Source organism: Calliphora vicina, chromosome 2 (genome assembly GCF_958450345.1).
Source record: "Calliphora vicina chromosome 2, idCalVici1.1, whole genome shotgun sequence".
NCBI classification, from domain to species: Eukaryota; Metazoa; Arthropoda; class Insecta; order Diptera; family Calliphoridae; genus Calliphora; species Calliphora vicina.
The window spans coordinates 136,956,197-136,980,965 of NC_088781.1; the positions used below are offsets into that span (position 1 = coordinate 136,956,197).

General features: G+C 26.9%; 1 protein-coding gene across 1 annotated transcript in view; it reads left to right on the top strand.

Annotated features, from left to right (window-relative positions):
* Positions 1-24,769, top strand: part of LOC135950898 (uncharacterized) — a 315,472-nt gene that overhangs the window by 186,422 nt on the left and 104,281 nt on the right. Inside the window, exons 7-8 of the mRNA XM_065500422.1 lie at positions 11,354-12,055; positions 12,653-12,769. Of these exons, the coding sequence (XP_065356494.1) occupies positions 11,354-12,055; positions 12,653-12,769 (819 nt within the window). The remainder of the gene's footprint in view (positions 1-11,353; positions 12,056-12,652; positions 12,770-24,769) is intronic.

Genomic DNA, 24,769 nt, shown 5'->3' on the forward strand with positions numbered 1-24,769 from the left:
GCACAAAATGTCTTCATATTTCTGGCCCGATTATGCAACTATAGAAAAAGGCTCTTCAAACAATAATGTCTGTCAAGAACTTTGGCCTGTGGAATGGTAATGGACTTTTGTAAAAAAATAATTAAAGAACAAAAGAAAGTAATTCAGGACATGTCCGATTTCAAGCATAAGTGGACCATATCCAAGAAAAATGTCACGTAAGCAACTATAAAATGTTTAATAGTAGGATTTCCGGAAAAATGTTGATAAATTTATAAATACCGAGTAATATGGCAATATTTTAATGTTAAATGAATTTGTACAACATTCTATCTATATAAAAATGAAATGGTCCATGTATGTAATGGCATCACGTGAGAACGGCTGGAGCGATTTGGCTGATTTTTCTTTTTATTCGATACGAAATTTTCAGTAGATGGTTTGTAAAAAAAAAAATCAAAAATTCCGTGTAAAAATCGGAAATTTTTTTTTTTTGTATCCAGTCAACTTTATTAAAAAAGCTCCCTAAAGTATGCAGTACAAATTTAGATATTTTATTTGCAAATAAATAAGAACAGACAGGTGTATGTGGGCTCGAGAAACTTGAAGAACTATCTTTTGTAAATTCCAACGGGCGAAGCCGGGGCGGTCAACTAGTATTTGAATAAATTTAAGTATTTTTGGGATTTTTTGTAGTGAACGGTTTAAATTTTATTTAACTTAATACAGGTATAAGGTTTATCTCGCTCACTCTTTATTTTCTATAGCTGGGTAATTATATTCTCTTCTTTCAAATTAACCAAGATTTTCCCTGCTGTTTGTTAAAACTGTCACATGGTCTAATAATAACAACTTTGCCCCTGCCAGCAAATAAAAATTTGTCACAAAGTGTTCATTATTTAAGCAGCTCTTACTTGAACACACTACATTTTCTAAATAATTATTTTTATTAATAAGAAATGCAACTGCATAATAATTACAACTTAACTCAATTACTTTCTCTTGTGAAGCAAAAAAAAATAAAAAATATTAGAGTACTTTGTTTTATAATAATGCTGGAAATTGGAAAAAAAATCCTTTAAAAGTACTGAGTAGTAAGTAAAGTAAGGCAAAGAGGAAAAAAAAAAGTAAAATTTTATGAGACTTCTGTAACAACAATTAAATCATTTAATTTATAGCTTGACAACACACTTAAATTGGTTGGCAAACATGAAGTGAAGAGAACATGAAAGAGAAAGAGCGAAGAATTAAAAAGTATAGAGTGGAGAAAAATACAGAAATACGTGACATTAAAACTTAACGCAAATAATTAACAACAGTTTGTGTTTATAGTGAAAATACTCAAATATTCACACAGTTACACACTCATATACACATAAATATATAGTCGAATGTGTATTATGGCGGCCCCTATATTGAATTTCGGAGCTCCAAAGAACCAACATTTTTCTAGATTTCCTCAAAATTTGAAAATTTCAAATAGGTCTCCAAATGTTAACCCATAATAAGTACAGCTGTTGAAATTAGCATTTTTAATCCTCAATTTTTTTTTAAACAATTTTTAAAATTCCGTTAATTTGGGATTTTTGGGTCCAATTGACAGCTCCATTTCTAAAAATCAAGTTATTGCAAAATTTTGATATCTACCGAAAATACGTTTACTGTATAACAGTTTATTGTACATCAAAACACAGTTTATCTGAATACTGTGTAATAGTTCACTTTATAACAGTTCTCTTCAGATTATATAACAGTTTACTATATAACAGTTTCTTGTAAACAAAATTTCACCGTAGAAAAGTTTAATGTATAACAGATTACTTTATAACAACTGAATGTATAAAAATGTACTCTGTATAAGAGTTTGTAGTTATTTTAATAAGATAGCAATATAATAGTTATCTATATAACAGTTTCTTGTTTAAGTTTCTAGTAAAGCAATTTCATGTATAACAACTCATCATATAACAGTTTACTGTATAACAGATTACTTCATAATAGCTGATTGAATGAAAGTTTACGTTATAACAGTTTTCTGTATAAGAGTTTATAGTAGCATTTAGCAGTATAACAGTTTAACGTATAACTTCATAACAGTTTCCTGTATGAAAACTATGTATAACTGTTTATTTTATAACAGATTACTCCATAACAGCTGATTGCATAAACATTTTATTTTATCACAATTTTTAGTGTAAGAGTTTATAGTATATCAGTTTATATAGTACTCTATAGTACTACCGGCTTCGCCCGGTAGCATTTACTAATGTTAGTTCGTCAAGTTTCTCCAACCCTACCTGTTCTTATTTATTTGCAAATAAAATATATAAATTTGTACTGCATACTTTAGGGGCTTTTTTATTACAGTTGACTGGACTCAAAAAAACCGGTTTTAGCCCTCATTTTTACATTTTTTTTTGTTTCCAAACCAAAAAAGTACTCAAATTTAATTTGTTTATAATTGTATTTTTATTTGAAAACTAGGGCTTCGCCCGATAGCATTTACTAATGTTAGTTCTTCAAGTTTATCCAACCCACATACACCTGACTGTTCTTATTTATTTGCAAATAAAATATCTAAATTTTTACTGCATACTTTAGGGAGCTTTTGTTATTACATAAAAAAAAATAAAAAATCCGAGTTTTACCCGGGATTTTTGATTTTTTTTTCTTTTCAAACCATCTCCTGAACTTTTCGAATCGAATAAAAAAAAAATCAACCAATGCGCTCCAGCCGTTCTCACGTGATGTCATTATATACATGGATCATTTCATTTTTATATATATAGAAGATAGATAGATTAAGTTAAGACAATATTTTATATTGAAAAGACAACTCTTATACACAATAGTTTCTATAGAAAAAACAGTTATACACACAATTTTCTATAGAAAAAATATTGAAAAAATTTAAAATTTTTTTTTTCTGTAGAAAAAACTGTTAACCACACAATTTTCTATAGAAAAACTTGTTAAACACACAAATTTCCATAGAAAAAACTGTTGAACACACAAGTTTCTATAAAAAAACGGTTATTTTCTATAGATAAAACTGTTATACAAAAAATTGTTTATATAAAAAACTGTTATACTCACAACTTTCTATAGAAAAAAATGCTATACTCACAACTTTCTATAGAAAATACTGTTATACCCACAACTTTATAGAAAAAACTATTAAACGCACAATTTTCTATAGAAAAATAAAACTGTTATACACACAATTTTCTATAGAAAAAACTGTTATACACACAATTTTCTATAGAAAAAACTGTTATACACACAATTTTCTATAGAAGAAACCGTTATACGCAGAATTTTCTATAAAAAAAAACTGTTATATACACAATTTTCTATAGAAATAACTTTTAAACACACAATATTCTATAGAAAAAAACTGTTATACACAAAATTTTCTATAGAAAAAAATATACACAATTTTATATAGAAAAAAATGTTATACACACAATTTTCTGTAGAAAAAAACTATTAAACGCACAATTTTCTAAAGAAAAAACTATTAAACGCACAATTTTCTATACACATAATTTTCTATATAAAATACTGTTAAAAACACAAGTTTCTATAGAAAAAACTATTATACACTCAATTTTCTTTAGAAAAAACTGTTATACATACAATTTTCTATAGATAAAACTGTTACACACACAACTTTCTATATAAAAAAAAACAGTTTTTGCGGTCGCCGTATGGCACGTAAGGGCATTCTGTTGAAACCACATCCCACCCGGATCAATGTCATCCATATTTGCAAACAAATAATCATTGATCATGGTACGATAACGATTTCCATTGAAAGTAACGCAAGCTCCGAGTATCATCGGACGCCACCAGCATGTAAACGTTATTTCAAAAATGGAGGAGGTTGCACAACATATATTCGCGTAACTCAAAAACGGTTCAGTTTATTGAAAAAAAAGGAAAAAACGAAACTCCGCAATAAAATTACCTTTAAGAAAGGATTAATATATTTTTAATTTTCGCAGTCGTTTTAGAAATATAAATTTGTTTTGGCAAACAAAAAATTATTTTTTATCAAAATTTCGAAATTTTTGTTTTTTAAAACGGCATTCTAAGCTTATAGAAAATACAGTTCCATACAAAACAAGCTATAAATGATTAAAATCTGTTTACAACTTTTGATTTTATAAACAAAATATCAAGCAAATATACCCTAATAACATTTTTTACCATATTTTTACAAAAAGTCTTATATAATTTTTTTTAATTTTTAAAAATTGTATACATTTTTGAAAAGAAGACACAATTTCCTTTACGCTGATATACATATAATACATATATCTTATCTTTTCCACTAGTCAAATTTATGGATTCAAATTCAACAACAAACTGAAAAGTTACTGAAACTTGCCGTTTTGTAAAAACGGCACTGCATTGCAGTACTAAACATATAAAAGAGTGCACGATATAGCTAATTACTACGAGTAATGTATCTTATCTTTTTTGAATAAAATTAAAAGTTGTGGACAGATTTTAATCATTTAGGGTTTGTTTTATTTGGAACTTAATTTTCTATATTATTTTTTTTTTGTAAAATAGAATTTATATTTCTAAAACGACTGCGAAGATTAAAAGCATGTTAAGCCCTAATTGAAGGTAATTTTATTGCGAAATTTCGGTTTTTCCATTTTTTTCAATAAACTAAACCGTTTTTGAGTTACGCGAATATATGTTGTGCAACCTTATCCATTTCCGAAATAACGGTATATCTCGAAAATATGAGCTAACCTAAAAAAACGGTTAGCACCATTGAATTCAACATATCCGAATAAGTTTAACCTACTTGGTGCCCTTCTTGAAAAAAAGTGTCAATTTCGAGCACAGTGTTAAAACGTATTAACAAACGCAATAAACCAAAAATTAGACTCATCGCTGAATACAATTTTCAAACATAATTTGAACAATTTGATAGCATTGTTCTAGTGTCAATCTATTCATGATAATTTTCCATACCGTGATGAATTTTTTGCTAAGTCCAGGTTCTTCAATGGTCAGCTTCTTTTGATATCTTCTAATCTTCTTTACCTCAGTTTGATAATGGGCAAAGCTTCTAGTAGAGGTTTCGACGAGATAATCGATTCGGCTCTCGATCGGCTAACGATTTATTATTATAAAGTAACGGATGAATTCATTACGATAGTTCGTTTGACAGTAAATCTTTCGTAAGTTCTATCGGTCTTAAAACCAAAATTAAATGTGCAATCTCAAAAATGTATCCATTTTTACTAAAGATTTCAGCAATTGTTTTTTAGATGCACTAAAATCGTAAAACTCTCTCATATAAAAGCCACCCTAATGTTCAGGAGTTTGTTGATTTTATAAAAACACATCCGCATGCTGTTTTTATATTGTCATACATTTTATTTTATTTACTACGTCAACACAATTCCGTGTTCGTTTTTCTTTTTAATGAATACAACAACTACATTTAACAATAATAACGCTGATGTATATATTTTTTTTTCTCTTCTGTAGTTTTTTTTGTTTTCAACTGTGGCTATAAAAATTGTGAAGACATTTAATAGTTGATGAAAGCGCCAACCAAAAACAAAAAAAAACTGCTACAGGAAAAGAAAACTGTATTAAGTGAGAGTATTAGGGTGGATCTTAATTTGCACATTTTGGTTTTAACAAGCTCCAAAGATCTAAAATTGCTACAACTTGGCTACAACTTTGCAAAATATTGTTATTGAAAAATTAGGAGTCCCTGGAAGTTATTCTAAAAAAAGTAAAAAAAAAAATTTTTTCCTATATTTTTTCAACAAAAGTGCACGAAAAAGCTATTTTTTGGAAAAAAAAATTTTACAAAATTTATTTGGCGGACTCTTAGCTATATTATTGCCATATAAAGTTAAGCCGTATCACAAAGTCTGAATTAGCTGTTAACCAATAACTGATGACACCTTTTTTAGAGGCCCCACTGATTTTCAGAAACTTTGGGAGCCCATAAAAAAAAATCGGTCACCAAAATGGACAAACTGAGTATAGTGTTTTACTAACCTTTGGTAGTAGAGTCGAACCTATACTGTCATGATCTTGTGTTTTTTCCAAAAGTCTTCATTTGTTGCATAGTGTAATTGATCAACCTATGAAATGAGTGTTTGAAAATGGTTCTACTCCTCTTAGGACCTACTTATGGGTTAGCAAAATCGAAATTTGTGGAAAAATCAATTTTATGGGAACTAAAATAAAATATTTTTTTAATAATTTTGGATTTTTTATGTTTCCTTTAGGCTTTAAAATTATTCGAGAAAAAATTTAAAATTTGTTTGTAATTTTTTTTAGTTTTTTTGTAAAATGTTGCTCATAATCCGTAATATAAAGAATATCTAATGGATTTTTACGGTTACATGTCTTTTTCAAAATTTATCTCTAGCAAAAAATTGGGCAAGGACGGGGTAGCTGGAAATTTGTGCATTAGCTAAAGGAATAATGAAAGAACGACATAATAATACCCTACACTAAGTAAAAGAACAAAAACATTTTTCTTTTAAAATTTCAATAATTTATATTTTTGAGTGATTTTCGGAAGTGGGGTTATATGGGGGATATGACCAATTATGGACCGATCACCATGAAATTAGGTCGTGTGATTTATATCTATATGAAAGTTATTTATGTTGAATTTTGTGTATATACCAACATTTTTAAGTGATTTAAGCACGTTAAAGTGATTTTCGGAAGCGGGTCTATATGGGAGCTATGACTAATTATGGACCGATCGTAACAAAATTTGGTGACATGAATTTTGTATATATAAAACTTATTTGGAGATCTATTTGTGGAGATACATTTATAAATTAAACATTTATGACCGATAAAGTCCAATTTCGGAAGGACATTTGTATGGGGGCTATGTGAAATAATGGACCGATTTCAGCCATTTTCAATAGTCTTCATCCCTGGGCCGAAAAACCAAATTTTATCAAAATATCTTCAAAATTGCGAGCTGTACTCTGCGCACAAGGTTTACATGGACAGCCAGCCAACCAGACGGACGGACGGACATCGTTTAATCGACTCAGAAAGTGATTCTAAGTCGATCGGTATACTTTATGGTGGGTTTTAGACTAATATTTTTGGGCGTTACAAACATCTGCACAAACGCATAATACCCTCCCCACTATGATGGTGTGGGGTATAAATATGGAAAATATAGAAATTTATAGATTTTTTTTCATCAAGGATGACTAATATTGAAAAAATTGATAATTGGTAGCTCTCGATTTAGCAAACAGTGCAATTTATCTTTATTATTTTCTTAATAAATAGATCTATCAATAGAATCAAAAAGAAAGACTATCCATTACTTGGTTTTCGAGATATTGTATCTGAAGTGGACAAAATTAACTAAAAATGGTGGTTTTTTGAACACTGAAAATCAATCAACTTTGAAAAGCTATATCTTCTCATTGTAATAAGCGTAGCATATTTGAATTCGTTGGACAATTTCCTGTAAAATAGTTTCATTCAATATTTTTTAGGGGCACATGAAATTTTTGATTTTTGCAACCTCACTTGTTCTACAGGCGCCACTGTGCAACATTAAAAATTAATTGCAAAAAAACTCTCTTTCAAAATAGTGTTTGTTTTCAATTTACATTATAACATGATACCAAAGATACCAAAGATATCGTAAAATTTTATGCAAATCTCAAATTCCAAATTTAAAATTTTTTAAAAAAAAATTTCAAAAACTAAAAAAAAAATTCCAAAAAAGGATTTTTTTTAATTTCTTTGAAATATATATTTTTGTCGTTATTCCAATTTCAGCGATGAAATAAAAATTTTATTTAAAAAAAAAATCCCAAAAAAGGAAATTTTTTAATTTCTTTGAAATATTATATTTTTGTCGTTATTCTCAATTTCAGCGATAAAATAAAAATTTTCTTTTAAAAAAAAAAATCCAAAATTTAAAAAAAAAATATTTTTGTTTATTTGGAACAATTGTTGATCGATTTTCACAATTTCATTGACAAACTTAAAATAATTTCTCAAAAATTTCATTGACAAAATAAAAATTTCCCTTTTGAAAATAATTTCTCAAAAAGGGATTGTTTTTCATTGAAATATTTTATTTTTGTCATTTTTTAATATCCAGCAATTATATTCAAAAATGACAAAAATAAATCCCTTTTTGAGAAATTATTTTTAAAAGGGAAATTTTAATTTTGTCAATGAAATTGTGAAAATCGATCAACAATTGTTCCAAATTGACAAAAATAATTTTTTTTTTCAAATTTTGGATTTTTTAAAAAAAAAAAAATTTATTTTATCGCAGAAATTCAAGGATCGTTAATTAAAAATTCCCTTTTTGACAAATAATTTCCAAAATGGGATATTCTTGTTATTTTCTTTTTACTTTATTGTTATCAATTTGTAACGAGAATTCAAAACTTGTATAATAAGATCCACCCTAGTCTATAGTGCTGAAAATAATTTCGTGATAAATTTTCTCTTAAATAAAAAATTAAGCGCGTGTTTGTGTCTGCGTATGTTCTCACATTTTACCGCAAAAACATTAAGAGACAGACATTTTATAGTCGAGTTACTTTTATAGTTAATACAAACACATAGTAAACTGACGCTACCACACACTCACGCATGTCCTGCTTCATGCCAGTGTCTGTGTATAAAAGCGGATATAAAAATTGCATTAAGCATGTCAGGCTAGTAAAACCATTTTAATTTTTTTTTTATATTTTTGTCATTTCAATCTATACGATTGTTGATTGTTGTCAATTTATGGCTTAAATTCTTTCGTTTAACTTAAACTTGCAAACTTAATGTTTGTTTAACACAATTGTTAAGTAAAACATTTTACTTTAAGTGTGTATGATTTATGTTGGTAGTTGTGGGTTTAAGCAGCGGAAACGGAAATATGTCGCCCTATACTTGCATACATATGTAAATAAACAATTGTTCTCTTTGTTTTCATTAAAATTGCCTGATGAAATTAATGTTGAAAAGATTAAGATGTCATTCAAAATGTTTTATTTTTTTTCGTTCTGTTTTTTCTGTAAATCATAGTAAAACATGAAAATGTGTGTAAGAACATGAATCTAAAGACGAAATAAATGAACAAAAAAAAATGACAAATTAAGTAGGGCATAAATTAATCAATGGTAGAGATTGATGACGGAATGTTTTTTTAATACACAACTTTTTTAATAATGATAACTTTTTGGACAAATCAAATTATTTGCAGAGCATGATATTGCAATATTTTTTAATTTCACAGAATTACATATTAAATTAGCTTTCCTACGATACTAAATACAAGTAGTCTTTCTAGTCAAAATCTTGATAAAAATATTTCTAGTGCAAAAAAATTTTGTGAAAAACTAATTTTTTTAATTCATTGAAAAATTAAAAATTTCCCTTTTGAAAAAAAAATTACCAAAAAGAGAATTTGGAATAATTGTTGATCGTTTTTATAATTTCATTGAAAAAATAAAAATTTCCCTTTCGAAAAAAAATTTCCCAAAAAGGGATTTTTTTTATTTTTATTGCTATATTTTAGTTTTACCAATTTAGAATAATTGTCTATCGATATTCACAATTTCAGGGACAAAATAAAAATTTCCATTAAAAATTTTTTATTTTTATTGCAAAATGTTAAGATGATTGCTGGCGGTTTTACTTTATTTAAGAAAAAATCTTATTTTTCTGAATAGGGAATGTTTGCTGATTGTTTTTGAAAAATAATTAAAAATTCCTTTTTTGACAAATAATCCACAAAAAGGGAAATTTTTTTATTTCCTTAGAAAAATTTTATTTTTGTTAATTTGGAATAATTGTTGATAATTTTTCATAATTTCATTGAAAAAATAAAAATTTCCCTTTTGAAAAAAAATTTCCAAAAAGGGAAATTTTGTATTTTCCATGAAATATTTTATTTTTGTCTATTTAGAATATTTGGCGATTATTAATTACAATTTCAAAGACAAAATAAAAATTTTCGGTTTCAAAAAAAAAATTCCCAAAAGGGAAATTTTTTTATTTTTATTACAAAATGTTAAGATGACTGCTAGCTGTTTTCCTTTATTGAAGAATCTTATTTTTCTGAATAGGGAATGTTTGTTGATTGTTTTTGAAAAATAATTAAAAATTCCTTTTTTAACAAATAATCCACAAAAAGGGAAATTTTTTTATTTCCTTTAAAAATTTTATTTTTGTTAATTTGGAATAATTGTTGTCGTTTTTTGTCTATTTAGAATAATTAGCGATCGTTATTTACAATTTCAGTGATAAAATAAAAATTTTCCTTTGAAAAAAAAAATCCCTTAAAAATTCCCAAAAGGAACATTTTTATATTTATTGCAAAATGTTTAAGATGATTGACATAGTTTAAGATGATTGCAGGCTGTTTTACCTTATTGAAGGAAAAACCTTATTTTTCTGAATATGGAACATTTGCTGATATTTTATTAAAAATTTCATTTCTGATAAATAATTCCCAAAAATTTTATTTTTTTATTTCCGTTGAAAAATTATATTTTCGTGAATTCAAAAAAATTTCCCAAAGCGGGAATTTTTTTTTCATTGAAATATTTTATTTTTGACTAAATAAAATAAAAATAAAAATTTCCCTTTGAAAAAAAATTCCCTTAAAAATTCCCAAAAGGAACATTTTTTATATTTATTGCAAAATATTAACTTACATATTTTAAGATGATTGATAACGGTTTTCCTTCTTTATTTTTGAAAAATAATTCCCAAATAGAAATTTTTTTTTATTGAAATGTTTTATTTTTGTCGATTAAGAATAATTGGCAATCGTTATTCACAATTTTATTGAAAAAATAAAAAATTTCCCAAAAAGGGAATTTTTTATTTTCATTGAAATGCTTTATATTTGTCAATCTATACATATACAAATGAAATGGTCCATGAATGTAATGGCATCACGTGAGAACGGCTGTAGAGATTTTTTTTATTCGATTCGAAATTTTCAGGAGATGGTTTATAAGGAAAAAAAATTCAAAAATTCCGGTAAAACTTTTGAGTCCAGCCAACTGTAATAAAAAAGCTCCCTAAAGTATGCAGTACAAATTTATATATTTTATTTGCAAATAAATAAGAACAGGCAGGTGTATGTGGGTTGGAGAAACTTGAAGAACTAACATTAGTAAATGCTACCGGGTGAAGCCGGGGCTGTCAACTAGTTTAAAATAATTGGAGATCGTTTATTCACAATTTCAGCCATAAAATAAAAGTTTCCGTTTGAAAAAAAATTTCCCTTAAAAAATTCCAAAAGGGAAAAATCAAGTCTTTTTTATCATTTACTTCTTGTATTAATTCAACAATTTTCCATTTTCTTTATTTCTAGGTCACCGATTGGGGCGTTGAACAGTGTCGCTCCCTGCATGTGCACATTAAATCTCCTCCCCGCCTGAGAGTAGACCCGGCCAGTGTTACTCTACATAAGGGAGACTCGCTGAGGGTGCGCTGCTTATCTCCCGGCAATGATGACATCAAAAGATATGCCCAATTAGGCTATAGTTGGACACGTAATGGTAATCTCTTTCAATCAGATCCCAAAACAGTTATGTGGGAAGATCTGTATCCCGATGGCAGTATTCTCAAAATCAATAATATACAAAGATCAGCAGAGTACTCTTGTGTGGTGTCGAATACGGTGAAACCAGTTTCAAAAAGTGTTTACATTACGGTTATAGATCGCAATGCAGTGCATGTTTGTCATGCTGAAACAAACTATGGCGTGCATTGGCCCACTAGCGCTCCAGGAGGAGTGGCTGTTATATCCGATTGCCCTAGAGGATTTGAGGGTTTTTCACGTAGAACATGTGAGAAAAGAGATGTGGGTAATTCTACTTGGTTGCCGCCAGACTTTAGTAATTGCATAAGAGATCAATTGCTAATGATTTACAATAAGTTTAGGGCCTTGGTATCGGGTTTTCAGCAGACAACTACCTCGGAGTTGTTAAAAGCCAGTTTGGATTATACTTTAAAGAGATATAAACATTTTTTGCCGGGAGAGGCGGGCTTTTTAATCGATATGTTGCATGAGGTAAGTGTGTTTCTCTAAATTAGTTTAAACCTTCTATTAAGTTTTATCTTTAGCACCAACATTTGTCATGATGACACCATAATTCTTTAGAAAATTTATATTCCAAGCACAAATTGTGACACATTTTCTTAAGGTTTGCAACAAAAGTTTTGTTTTAGCCACCCTAAAGGTGCTAGACAACATTTCCAAAAATATTTTTTAACAAAAAAATAAAACAAACAAACTTACAGACAAATCTCGTTAAAGTCCCATAAGAATTATTACAGAAATTCTAAAATAAAAGAAATTTTTTTGACAAGAAAAAACTTTTTTTAGGAAAACTTAAAAAGACTTTTAGACAGTTATAAACTGAGAGGAATAAAGTTTACAAATTTTCCAGCAAAAAAGGGCAAGAAAAAACTAAAAAATGAACAGAGTTATTGCAACTTAGTTAAACTAAAATGAACAGACTTATACTAATATTTAGTACAAATTTAGCAATTATTTATAAATAATTTATTATATTTATTTTAAAACATTACCTTAAAATTAAATTTCATTTAAATTTACATATTTAAATGTTGCTTTCATTATTTTATTTGTTTATATTTTTTGTAGCTCGATAATTATTTGCAATTGAAAGGCACTCAGCTGGAACGCGAAATGGCGGCAGAGATAATTTTGCATATTTTAGATAAAGTCATGCAAAATACCCAGTCATTGAACAGTCAACAGGTTTTTACATTTTTATTATATTTTTTTGTATAACTCTTACTCTCCCTCTTTCATTTTTTTTTTTTGATAAAATGAAATTTTATCAGTTGTAAAATATAAATAAACACCGTTGCAAAAGCATAATAATAAACATAAAAATATTATTAATAAACATTTAAATAATATTGATATTTATATTTCCACAAAAAAGAATGAAAGTAATAATTTTTCTGGTTTTCCACCCCATCAACACACGATTACAGATAAATTTTTATACACATTTATACAATGTATGAGAGAAAGCTTGTGATTTTGCATTAAAATATACGTAAACGTATGATGAATATTTATTATTATTTATTTGTTTATTTATATTACTCATACGCTAGAGTGAAGGCAACAGAACAGGGAACGTAACATTTGTGAATTTATTATCAAAAGGGCACAAAAAAGCTTTTACATTTTAAAAAGTTACTTTTTTTCAAAGTAACTTTATTAAAAGATTTTTAAATATAGCTTTTGTGCTATATTTTCTAAAAAAATAACAAAAAACTAATTTCAAAATAATTGCAAAAATATTTCCCATAAGAACAAAAATATTTCCGATAAAATCACGAATTTCAGATAAATGCCAAATTTAATGAAAACATTAAGCAAAAAAAACGCTAATTATTTAACAAAAACCGGGAAAATCTACCAAGAAAATTAAAATTATGCAAGAAACTAAAATTTTGAACCTTACTTTCAAAAAATCGCAAACTTTGCAAAAAACGCCAATATAACAAAAAAAATCACCAAATTGACAAAGGTTTACAGATTCATAATAAAATGATAAAATCAATGAAAAAACTTTGAAAATTAATTAAACAACAAAATCCTATTTCCCAAAAATGTCCAATTTCCGCAGAATCGCAAAAATATTTAAAAAAACGCTAATATAAAAAAAAACGAGAATTTGACAAAAGTTCACAAATTTATAATGAAAACTATAGTTTTACAAAAAAACACTAAAAATACAAGAAACTCAAATTTTGAACATTACTTTCAAAAAATCGTAATGTTTGCAAAAAACGCCAATATAACAAAAAAAATCGCCAAATTGACAAAAGTTTACAAATTCATAATAACATGATAAAATCAACAAAAAAAACTTCTAAAATTAATATAAACAACAAAATCGAATTTTCTAAAAAAATACAATTTCAGGAAAATCACAAAAAAATTAAAAATAAATACTAATTTAAAAAAAATTAAATTTAACAAAAATTCACAAATTTTATTGATATTATTAAAATGATAATATCAATAAAAAAAAACTTCTAAAATTAATATAAACAACAAAATGATAATTCCCTCAAAAAAAATCGAATTTCAGGAATCGCAAAAAAACGCTAATTTAAAAAAACGTGAATTTGAAAAAAGTTCAATAATTTAAAATGAAAACTATAATTTTGGAAAAAAAAACACTAAAAGTACAATAAACTCAAATTTTGAATATCACTTTAAAAAAATCGTAATCGTAACAAACACCAATACAACAAAAAAATCGCCAAATTGACAAGAGTTTACAAATGCATACTGAAATTATGAAAAATTCTCCAATTTCAGGAAAATCGCAAAACTATTAAAAAATGCTAATTAAAAAAAAAAAAACGTCAATTGACAAAATTTCCAAAATTTTTTTTTTTTAAAACGCCAATATAACAAAAAACCGCTAATTTACAAAGTTTACAATTTCATAATGGAATTATGAAAAATTCTCCAATTTTATGAAAATCGCAAAAATACTAAAAAAAACGCCAATATAACAAAAAAAATTGCTAAAGTTTACAAATTCATACTGGAATTATGAAGAATTCTCCAATTTCAGGAAAATCGCATTACAATAAACCCAAATTTTGAATATTACTTTAAAAAAATCGTAAAGTTTGCAAAAAACATACTGGAATTATGAAAAATACTCCAATTTCAGGAAAATCGCAAAACTATTAAAAAAAATGCTAATTTAAAAAAAATCGTCAATTTGACAAAATTTAACTTAAAAAAAAAATGAAAAAAACGCCAATATAACAAAAAAAATCGCTAAATTGACAAAGTTTACAAATTCATAATGGAATTATGAAAAATTCTCCAATTTCAGGAAAATCACAAAACTATTAAAAATATTCTAATTTAAAAAAAAAAAACGCAAAAAATGCCAATATAACAAAAAAATCGCAAAATTGACAAAGTTTACAAATTCATACTGGAATTATGAAAAATTCTCCAATTTCAGGAAGATCGCAAAAACATTAAAAGATGCTAATTAAATTTAAAAAAAAAACGTAAATTTGACAAAATTTAAAAAATTTAAAAAATTTTCAAAACGCCAATATAACAAAAAAAAAACGCTAAATTGACAAAGTTTACAAATTCATACTGGAATTATAAAAAAATCTCCAATTTCAGGAAAATCTCAAAAATATTAAAAAAAAATGCCAATTTAAGAAAAAAAACGTCAATTTGACAAAATTTCAAAAATTTATAATGCAAACTATAATCACTAGTTTCAGAAAAATCTTAAAAGAAGCTAATTTAACAATAAAAAAAACAGCAAAATTCGAATTTCAAAGAAAACACGAATTTCAACAAAATCACGAAATGAAAAAAACGCTTATTTAACAAAAAATCGCCAATTTAACAAAATGTCACTCTTTTATAATAAATATGACAATTTTAGTAAGAAACTAAAATTTCTGGGAAAGACGCACTCTAAATTTGAAAAAAAATCCCAAATACAGCAAACACAATTTTGAAACACTCATTTAAAAAAATCACAAAGTTTGCAAAAAAAAAAACGCTAAAAAAACAAAAAAAATCGCCAAGTTGACAAAAAAACGCTTATTTAACAAAAAATCGCATATTTAACAAAATATCACACTTTTATAATAAACATGACAATTTTAGCAAAAAACTAAAATTTCTGGCAAAGAAGCACTCTTAATTTGAAAAAAATCCCAAATACAAAAAAGACAAAATTTTAAACACTCATTTTAAAAAAATCACAAAGTTCCGAAAAAAAACGCTAAAATAACCAAAAAAAATCGCCAAGTTGACAAAATAATTAAAAACCAAAATTATAAAAAACGTTAATTTAACAAAAACAGGAAATTATAAAAAAAACTCAAATTTAAAACACATATTTAAAAAAAATAACCAAATTTTCAAAAAAAAAAAAAACGCTAAAATACCAAAAAAAAAATCGCCGAATTGACAAAGTTTAAAATTAATAATTTTAATAAAAAAAAAACTAAAATTTTCCAAAAAAAAATACTAAAATTAACATAAAAAACAAAATGAAAATAAAACAAAACGTAAATTTGACAAAAAGTTCCAAAAAAAAGCTCAAAAAAAAACTGATTATTTTTCGATTTTGTTAAAGTTGATTTCTACAGACGGACAGATTCTCAGTCGGACATCAAGTAGTGTGAAAATTAATATTTATTATAAAGCGAATGTCAAACTTATACTTTTGATTTGACAAAATGTAAACTACTTTCAAATAATTCCAATAAACTTCAAAAATATTTTTATGAGAAAGAAGTGGAACGACCTTGTTTCTCTTCTATCATGATAACAGCCATAACTTTACAAAAAAAATTAAATTTGACGAAATTTCTTAAATTTGAAATTTTACCAAAACATCGATACTTTCACAAATTTTGATAAAATTCACAAAATTATAAAAAAAAACTAAGAGAGCTATATTCAGCTGTGCCGAATCTTATATTCCCTTCACCAAATTATACTTAAAAATTATTTTTTTTAAATATTTTTATTTAAACAAAATTTAATTTTTTTTTTAGATTTTTTTCCAAATTGTCATTTATCATTTTACAAGCGCAGAAAACATGAATACATTATCATTAAAACAATTATGTTGCGGGGATCTTAATTTTTTTCTTACTTCGTTTCAATAATTTCTTCAAGTTAATTGAACTTTGGTAGCCTAGTGTTGACAAATTCGTTAACTTTTAGTTTTGAAATACTGTTTCGTTTTTACCTTTTAAAAATGATGGTTTATTTCCTTTAAATAAATCGCATTCTTTTAATTAAAAATAAAAGCGAGAAGTAGTTTAAAAATTGTATTAAAATCTACATAACAGTTTAAATAACCAGTCACTTTTAATACATACACTTATATTACACACTTTAAAAAAACAATTGTAATACAGTTGATGTTAACTCTAACAGCGACTATGTTATGCTGCATGCTCCGCAACTAACTGTAACTTTTTACATACACAGTGACATCTTCTATTAGTTTCATGAATTATCTAACGGAAAAAACTAGAATGTTCTATTTCCATAATAATCACCTAGCAGCTTTTAGCAGCATTAATAATAATGTTAGCTGCCTTAACAGTTAATGTTGTCATACTTATAAACAATATTACTAACAGCGAAGTTAAGTTTCTACTGATTGATATGTGTTCTTCAACCTCTTCAGAACACCCTATCTTTATTTAAACGTGCTGCACTTTCTTTATTTAACATTAAACTGATTTTTCTTTTGTTCCTCAAAAAAAATAAATTACGTATTCTGTTTAAAGATTTTCTTAATTTATGTATAAAATACTGTGTGGTGGTAAATTGCAACTTGTTTCTTTAATTCAATTCTTTTATTTTTTTGTTTGCTCTCCTCCACTGATTTTAGACCATACATTGTGTAACCCTTATAAAAGAAGAAATAAATAAATATGTACATTGTATATACACATAATTTTTTTTCGCATTTTGTTGAATTTGCTGCCTTTTTGTATGATTTTTTCTGCAGCATTTTAAATGTGATTTATTTTTATTACTTTATTACAAGTTTTTTCCGCACACATACTTTGTTTTTTTTTTTTTTTTGTGTGAAAGGCAGTTACTTCACACACAAGCTCTTGCATACAAAATGTATTTGTTATGCGTGTATGAATTTTTACAGTAACATTTATTTAATTTAATACATACATATTAGGGTGGTCCTTATATTTAAATTTTTCGATTTTTTATACTCCCTTTGTTCTCCGAATGTTCTTCGTTATTTAAAAATCGTATGCTGAAAATTTTAGCAAAAAAAAATAAACAAAAATACCCATGTCTCCCAGTTTTTCCCAAAGTCATGCACTTTTTTATGGTCCCCCAAAGATTAGGGGCCTCCGTGTCATTTTTTCAAAAAAGTGATGATTTTCTCAGGCTCATATCTTGCAAACAGTTGGGAATTTTGATTTATTCTCAGAGGCAAAGTTGTAGCCATTGTCATAAAGAACAAAAATTGTGAACATATAAAAACAAAAAAACTTCATCTTCAAGATCAAAATCGCAAAAAAATTAAAAAAATCGTTTCATTCCCCTTTTTTCTCCTGTTTTGGTCCATAGGTAGCAAACCCTTGAAAACTGCAACAATGCAACACGAAAAAAAAATAACTACGTGATAAAAGACCAAAAAAAGACCCGTGTCTGCCAGGCAAACCCCCCAGTAATGAACTTTTTTTGATTTTGTGCCTCGGTGTAATTTTTGCAAAAAAGTGATAATTTTCTCAAGCTCATAACTTGTTAACAGTTCGGAATTTTGATTTACTCTCTGAGGTAAAGTTGTAGCCCTAGTCGCAAAGAACAACAAATAAAATCAAAAAAACATCATCTTCAAGATCAAAATCGCAAAAAATTTAAAAAAAAGATTTTTTTTTACCTTTTTTCACCTGTTTTGGTCCATAGGTAGCAAACCCTTCAAAATTCAAGAAAACACTCAACAACAAAAATGTACCTAAGATCTCGATAAAAAACTTTCTAAAACATATGAATTTCCTAGGAATGATTCTTAACACCGTTTTGGTAGGCCAATATAAGTTAGTAATAAAAAACTAAAGGAATTACGTGTCTTCGGCAATAAACTATTAAATTTTTAAAAACTAAAGCATACTTTTAGGCAGCCTTAAAAAAATTAATTTCTAAATTTATTTCGAATGTTTTAAAGTTTTTTGCGATTTTGATCTTGAAAATAAAGTTTTTTTGATTTTATATGTTCACAATTTTTGTTCTTTATGACAAGGGCTACAACTTTGCCACAGAGAGTAAATCATAATTCCAAACTGTTTGCAAGATATGAGCCTGAGAAAATGATCACTTTTTTGCAAAAATGACACCTAGGTACCAAATCTTTGGGAGCCCATAAAAAAGTGTATGACTTTTGGCAAAACTGGGAGACACGGGTCTTTTTTTTTTTTGGTCTTTTATCAAGGGTGTCCAAATATGGTGATATTACCATGACTTAAAAATTTACACACAGTGAAATCGAATAACATTTAGAGGTTGCATGAAAGTTGCGCAAATCGTTGACTGATTTCACCGTCCGACAAATAGACAAAAAAATCGTTAGACACGAACCGGATGATATACGTCTGAAACTATAAATTTAATGGAGAAAAACTGTGTTTTCAGTTTTTCATTTCGTGATCCTGTGTCCTTTTTTAAGGACTTCAAAGTTTCAAAGAAGTACATTTTTCAAAAAATATTTAAAAATACTCCTGCTATTCCAACAATGACAGAATGTATGTCAAAAGAACAAGAAGAGTTGTAAAATATTTTGTATTATCTTTATTTCATCCTGTAATGATCAAAAGATGTCAAAAATGTTCTTTAAAATGTTTATCCTTTAATATCCTTTAAGATTGCCAATAAATTCCTTTTAAAAATATAGTGCGTTAAAGACCCAAATATTCTATACTAAATGTCAAAATTTCATCCTTTATATATGTTTATAAAGGTCAAATTAAAATATAAAAAAATAAATTATTAGTATACAAAAAAGTTTTATTAAAAAAAGTGCATGTTTATAAACTACACCACCATAGTGGGGGAGGTATAATGGGTTAGGACTGTTGTTTGCAACATACAAAAATATTGTCCCAACACCCACCTTAAAGTATACCAATCTGCTCAGGATCACATTCTGAGTCGACTAAGCGATGTCCGTCCGTCTGTCCGTCCATCCATGTAAACCTTGTAATCAAACAACAGGTCGCAGGTTTAACGATAATTCGATAAAATTTGGCACAAACCTTTATATTGCCCCAAGGACAAAGGCTATTGAATTTGGTTAGAATCAGCCCATTATTTATCCTAGTCCCCCATACAATTGGCCTATTTGAAAATAGTTAAGCTCTCATAAATATCTTAATTATAAACAAATTCAAAACAAATTCAGCACAATTAAGTTTTATGTAAGCCGAACTCTCACGACAAAATTTCGTGACGATCGGTCAACAATATTCCATAGCTCCCATATAAGCAACATTCTCGAAAATGTCATTACTATACATAAATCTCTGAAATATGTCAGTATACAAACAAAATTCAACATAAATATGTTTCATATATTCGCAATTCATACCACCAAATTTTGTGACGATTGGTCCATAATTAGTCATAGCTACCATATAAGGCCCACTACCGAAAATGTGTGTATTCAAATAAGATTCAACACAAATAAGTTTCATATCAAAAGAAAACTTTTTATAATCATATACCCGGTGTAGGGTATCATAAGGTCGGGCTTGCCCTACCATTTTACCATTTTACTTGTTTATTAAAAAGTCTTCTTCGTTGCTTTTCACAACGGATTTTGTTATATTTTTTTTTCGAATGAAATATTCACCCCTATCGTGAAAAACATGCGAAATTTATGTTCCCATGAAATATTCATTTCCCTCGAAGGTAAAATTGCTATCGTGATATTCCCCTAAACTTTTCATTCACAATAGTTGATTTTGTTCGTAGCAGCTGTTTATTGTTTACAAAATTTCATCTAAAAATTTCACAACATGGGGAATTTTTTCACGTGAACAAAGTTTATGAACGAAAAATGGGAAATGGGAACATACTTCATGTGAAATTTTGTTTCGAATATAAAAAAATCAAATAATTCAAATTTAAAATATTTTTTAACACTTAAGTGGTTAAGATAGAAGGATGAACTTTTGGCATGTGGTATTCAATATTTGGATCTTTAACTCACTATTTTTAAAAAAAAATATATTGGAAATCTAAAAGGATATTCAAGGATAAAAATTTGAAAGGACATTTTTGTCATCTTTCGATCTTTATAGGATAAAATAAAAATAATACGAAATATTTTACAACTCTTCTTGATCATTTGAAACCAAATTTGATATAGTAGGATGATCAGAAGTATTTTAAAAATTTTTTTTAAAAATGTACTCCTATGAAAATTTGAAGTCCTTTTAAATGGACACAGGATCACGAAAAGAAAAACTGAAAACACAGTTTTTCTCCATTTAATTTACTGTTTCAGACTTATATCATCCGGTTCGTGTCTAATATTTAGTGTCTTACGGAGTTTTCAAAGTAAAATCGGATATTTTGGTAGCATCAAATTCAAATTGTTTACCAATCTAAAATTTAGTTTTTAATCTTCAGCCAGTATTTATTAAAATCAAATACAATATTTTCATTTTTTGGAAATTTCGTTTAAAAAAATTTTCAATATCGTTTCTCCCTCTATCCCATAATACTGGTACAATACTGTTAAAATTACAGTTTTGAATGTTCCTATATCGAAAACAAAGATTTTCATTAAATAAAATTTCGTTTAAAATAATTTTGAAAATTTAAAATTTTTCGAAATCATTTCTTCCTGGTACAATACTGTTAAAATTACAGTTTTGAATTTTTCTAAAGCGCACATTAGAATCGAAAGCAAAGATTTTATTTAAATGAAATTTCGTTTAAAAAATTTTTGAAAATTTAAAATTTGAATTTTTTAAAAATTTTTTGAAAATATTGAAATTCGATTTGAAACTTTAAATAAAACGTTTTTCAATTTTGTATAAATTTCCAGTATTTGGTATTTAGATGATGGAGAACAATTAAAGGTCGCATCGAAAATCCAAATAGTTTAATATTGTTACGTTTTAACCTTTTCAAAACGTTTGTTTATTTCCTTTAAATAAACCGGATACTTTTGATTGCAAATAAAAGCAGTTTAGTAGTTTGAAAATTGTAACAACTCTTTATTTATTTAAAAATGTACAACAACAGAATTAAATAGTCACTCAATGTTTTTTATACACGTTTGCAAATTCGCAGAAATTTATAATGTACACGAATTTACTTGAAAAACACAGCACACTTTAAGGCACTCAGTTGATATTTATTCGAAAAGCGTCTCTGATAAACTCACTCACGACTGCAACCTCTGCCACTATTTATAACACTACCATCTGCACTCCAGATTGTTCTTTAACTGTCAAAGTTCGAATATTCTAGATCCATCTGTGGTGTACTTTCTACAATGTTCTTTAACTGAATATTCGAATTCGAATACAGCGTTGCCAACTGAAAGCTTTTATTTAATAATGCCCACAGATATGTTACAGTTTGCTATTACAGCACTGTTATTTGAAAGCATTATGCTACTTTTAAATCAGCTCTTAAAATCGTTATATTCGAATTCAAGTACAATTTCGTAACAATATATAAACCAGCCTAATGTGCAACATACAGTGGGTACTCTAAAGTGTTTGATTGCATATATACAATGAATTTAAGTGTATTGTAGTATGATGCATGTATGTCTATATATTAGGACAGACAGTCAGTTTTATGCATAAATATGGTATTTATAATGAATAAAAATTCCAAAAAAATATATAGAAATTGAATACATGTGCATGAATATGATGTGTAGATTTCATACACTTTTACAGTTATTTGCCATACATTGTATCTGTATCAACATATATATTAGACATTTATTTAACAAAAAAATTTTAATATTTTCTTTTTTTTTTTGTTAAATTGTAGCATATGAAATATTGTTTATGTTAAGTAAAATATTTTATTTATATTCATATAAATATAATATTTAAAATTGAGTAGTTTTATTGTAAAAAATAATATGAAGTTAATAACGCAATAAACACATATTGAATTGTATTACTTGATGCAAAATGTAGCAGATTTAAAAAAAAAAAAAATAAATGAAATAAATAATGTATGAAAATGTTTCTCCACTAGATTTAACAAAAATATCATAAACTACCATTAATGAAATAATCCAAAATACCGTTGCCTTTTCCTTTTTTATTGGAAAATAAATTGAAATTAATTAAAGTTCAAAATAATTTTTGTTCTTTTCAATCTTTGCATTTACTTCATCTCCTAATCAGTTTTGACAATCAATCCAATTAAATCCATTAAAAATCATTACAATCGTTAGTCAAATTAAATTTTTTCTGTTAAAAAAAAAACTTTAAAAGCTCATTTAATTAAAGTTGGTAAACTTTATAATTAGCTGCAAGCTAATTGATATTTCAAAGGAATGAACACATTCATATGTAATGTTTAAACAATAAGAACAAAAAATGTTTTCTTAATCAAAATGATATTCAATTTTTTAATATACTCAACATATTCACACTTATGATTACACCGGAGATCCCAAAATTCCTAAAAATTAGAGCGAAAAATGGATTTTTTTACAAATTTACTCATAGGGTCGACATTTCTGTCTTGGCTGAGAAAACACTTTGGCATTTTAGAACATGTTACCCGAAGTTGAACAAGTAAGAAAGTATGGTCGGTCAAGCCCGACCATAAAATACCCTACACTAAGTAAAAGAGCAAAAACAATTTTCTTTTAAAATTTCAATAATTTATATTTTGAGTGATTTTCGGAAATGGGCCTTATATGGGGGCTATGACCAATTATGGAGCGATCAGCATGAAATTAGGTGGTGTGATTTATGTCTATATGAAAGTTTACTCTGTTGAATTTTGTGAGTATACCAACATTTAAGCGATTTATGCACGTTAAAGTGATTTTCGGAAGCGGGTCTATATGGGAGCTATGACTAATTATGGACCGATCGTAACAAAATTTGGCGACATGAATTCTGTATATATAAAACTTATTTGGAGCGCAATTTGTGGAGATACATTTATAAATTATACATTTATGACCGATAAAGTTCAATTTCGGAAGGACATTTGTATGGGGGCTAGGTGAAATAGTCGACCGATTTCAGCCAGTTTCAATAGGCTTGGTCCTTGTGCCGAAAAAATAATATGTACCAAATTTGATCGAAATATCTTCAAAATTGCGATTGTACTCTGCGACTCATCGACTCAGAAAGAGATTCTAAGTCGATTGGTATAATTTAAGGTGGGTGTTAGACTAATATTTTTGGGTGTTACAAACATCTGCACAAACGCATTATACCCTCCCCACTATGGTGGTGTAGGGTATAAAAATTATATTGAGATTTTTAGTGAAACAAGACTATTTTGCGAAAAAAGCTTTTGTATATATTTAATCGTTTAATTCCTAGTGTAGCAAAGGGTCGTTGCTGAGAAGCTTTTGTAATGAAAATTAATTTTTTATTTAAAAAAAACTTTTTGGTGAAAACGCTTATTAGAAAATAAAAATTAAAAAAAAAAATAATTTTTTGGAAAAAAATATTTATTAGTGAAAAAAGCTTTTATTTCAAGTGATTTTTGAGTTGAAAAAACCTTTGTAATGAACTGAATTATTTTATGAAAAAATTTGTTTATTAAAAAGAAGAGCTTTTTATTGAAAAAAAGCTTTTGTTTAGAAACGCTGATTAAGGGGAAAAACTTTTTAATGGAAAATGGTTGAAATGCTTAGTGAAAGAACTTTTTTAAAAGAAAAAAAATTAAAAGCTTTTAGAAAAGCTTGTTTAGGGAAACAACTTTTTAATGAAAATTGTTTTTTTATGAATTATTTTATGAAAAAATTTGTTTATTGAAAAGAAGAGCTTTTTAGTGAACAATTTTTTTTATTGAAAAAAAGCTTTTGTTAAAAAAAAAGCTGTTTAAGGGGAAAAACTTTTTAATGAAAAATGGTTGAAAGAACTTTTTTTTAAAGCTTTTTAGTGAAAAGGGTTTTTTTATAGAAAAAAAATTAAAAGCTTTTAAAAAAGCTTGTTTAGGGAAACAACTTTTTAATGAAAATTA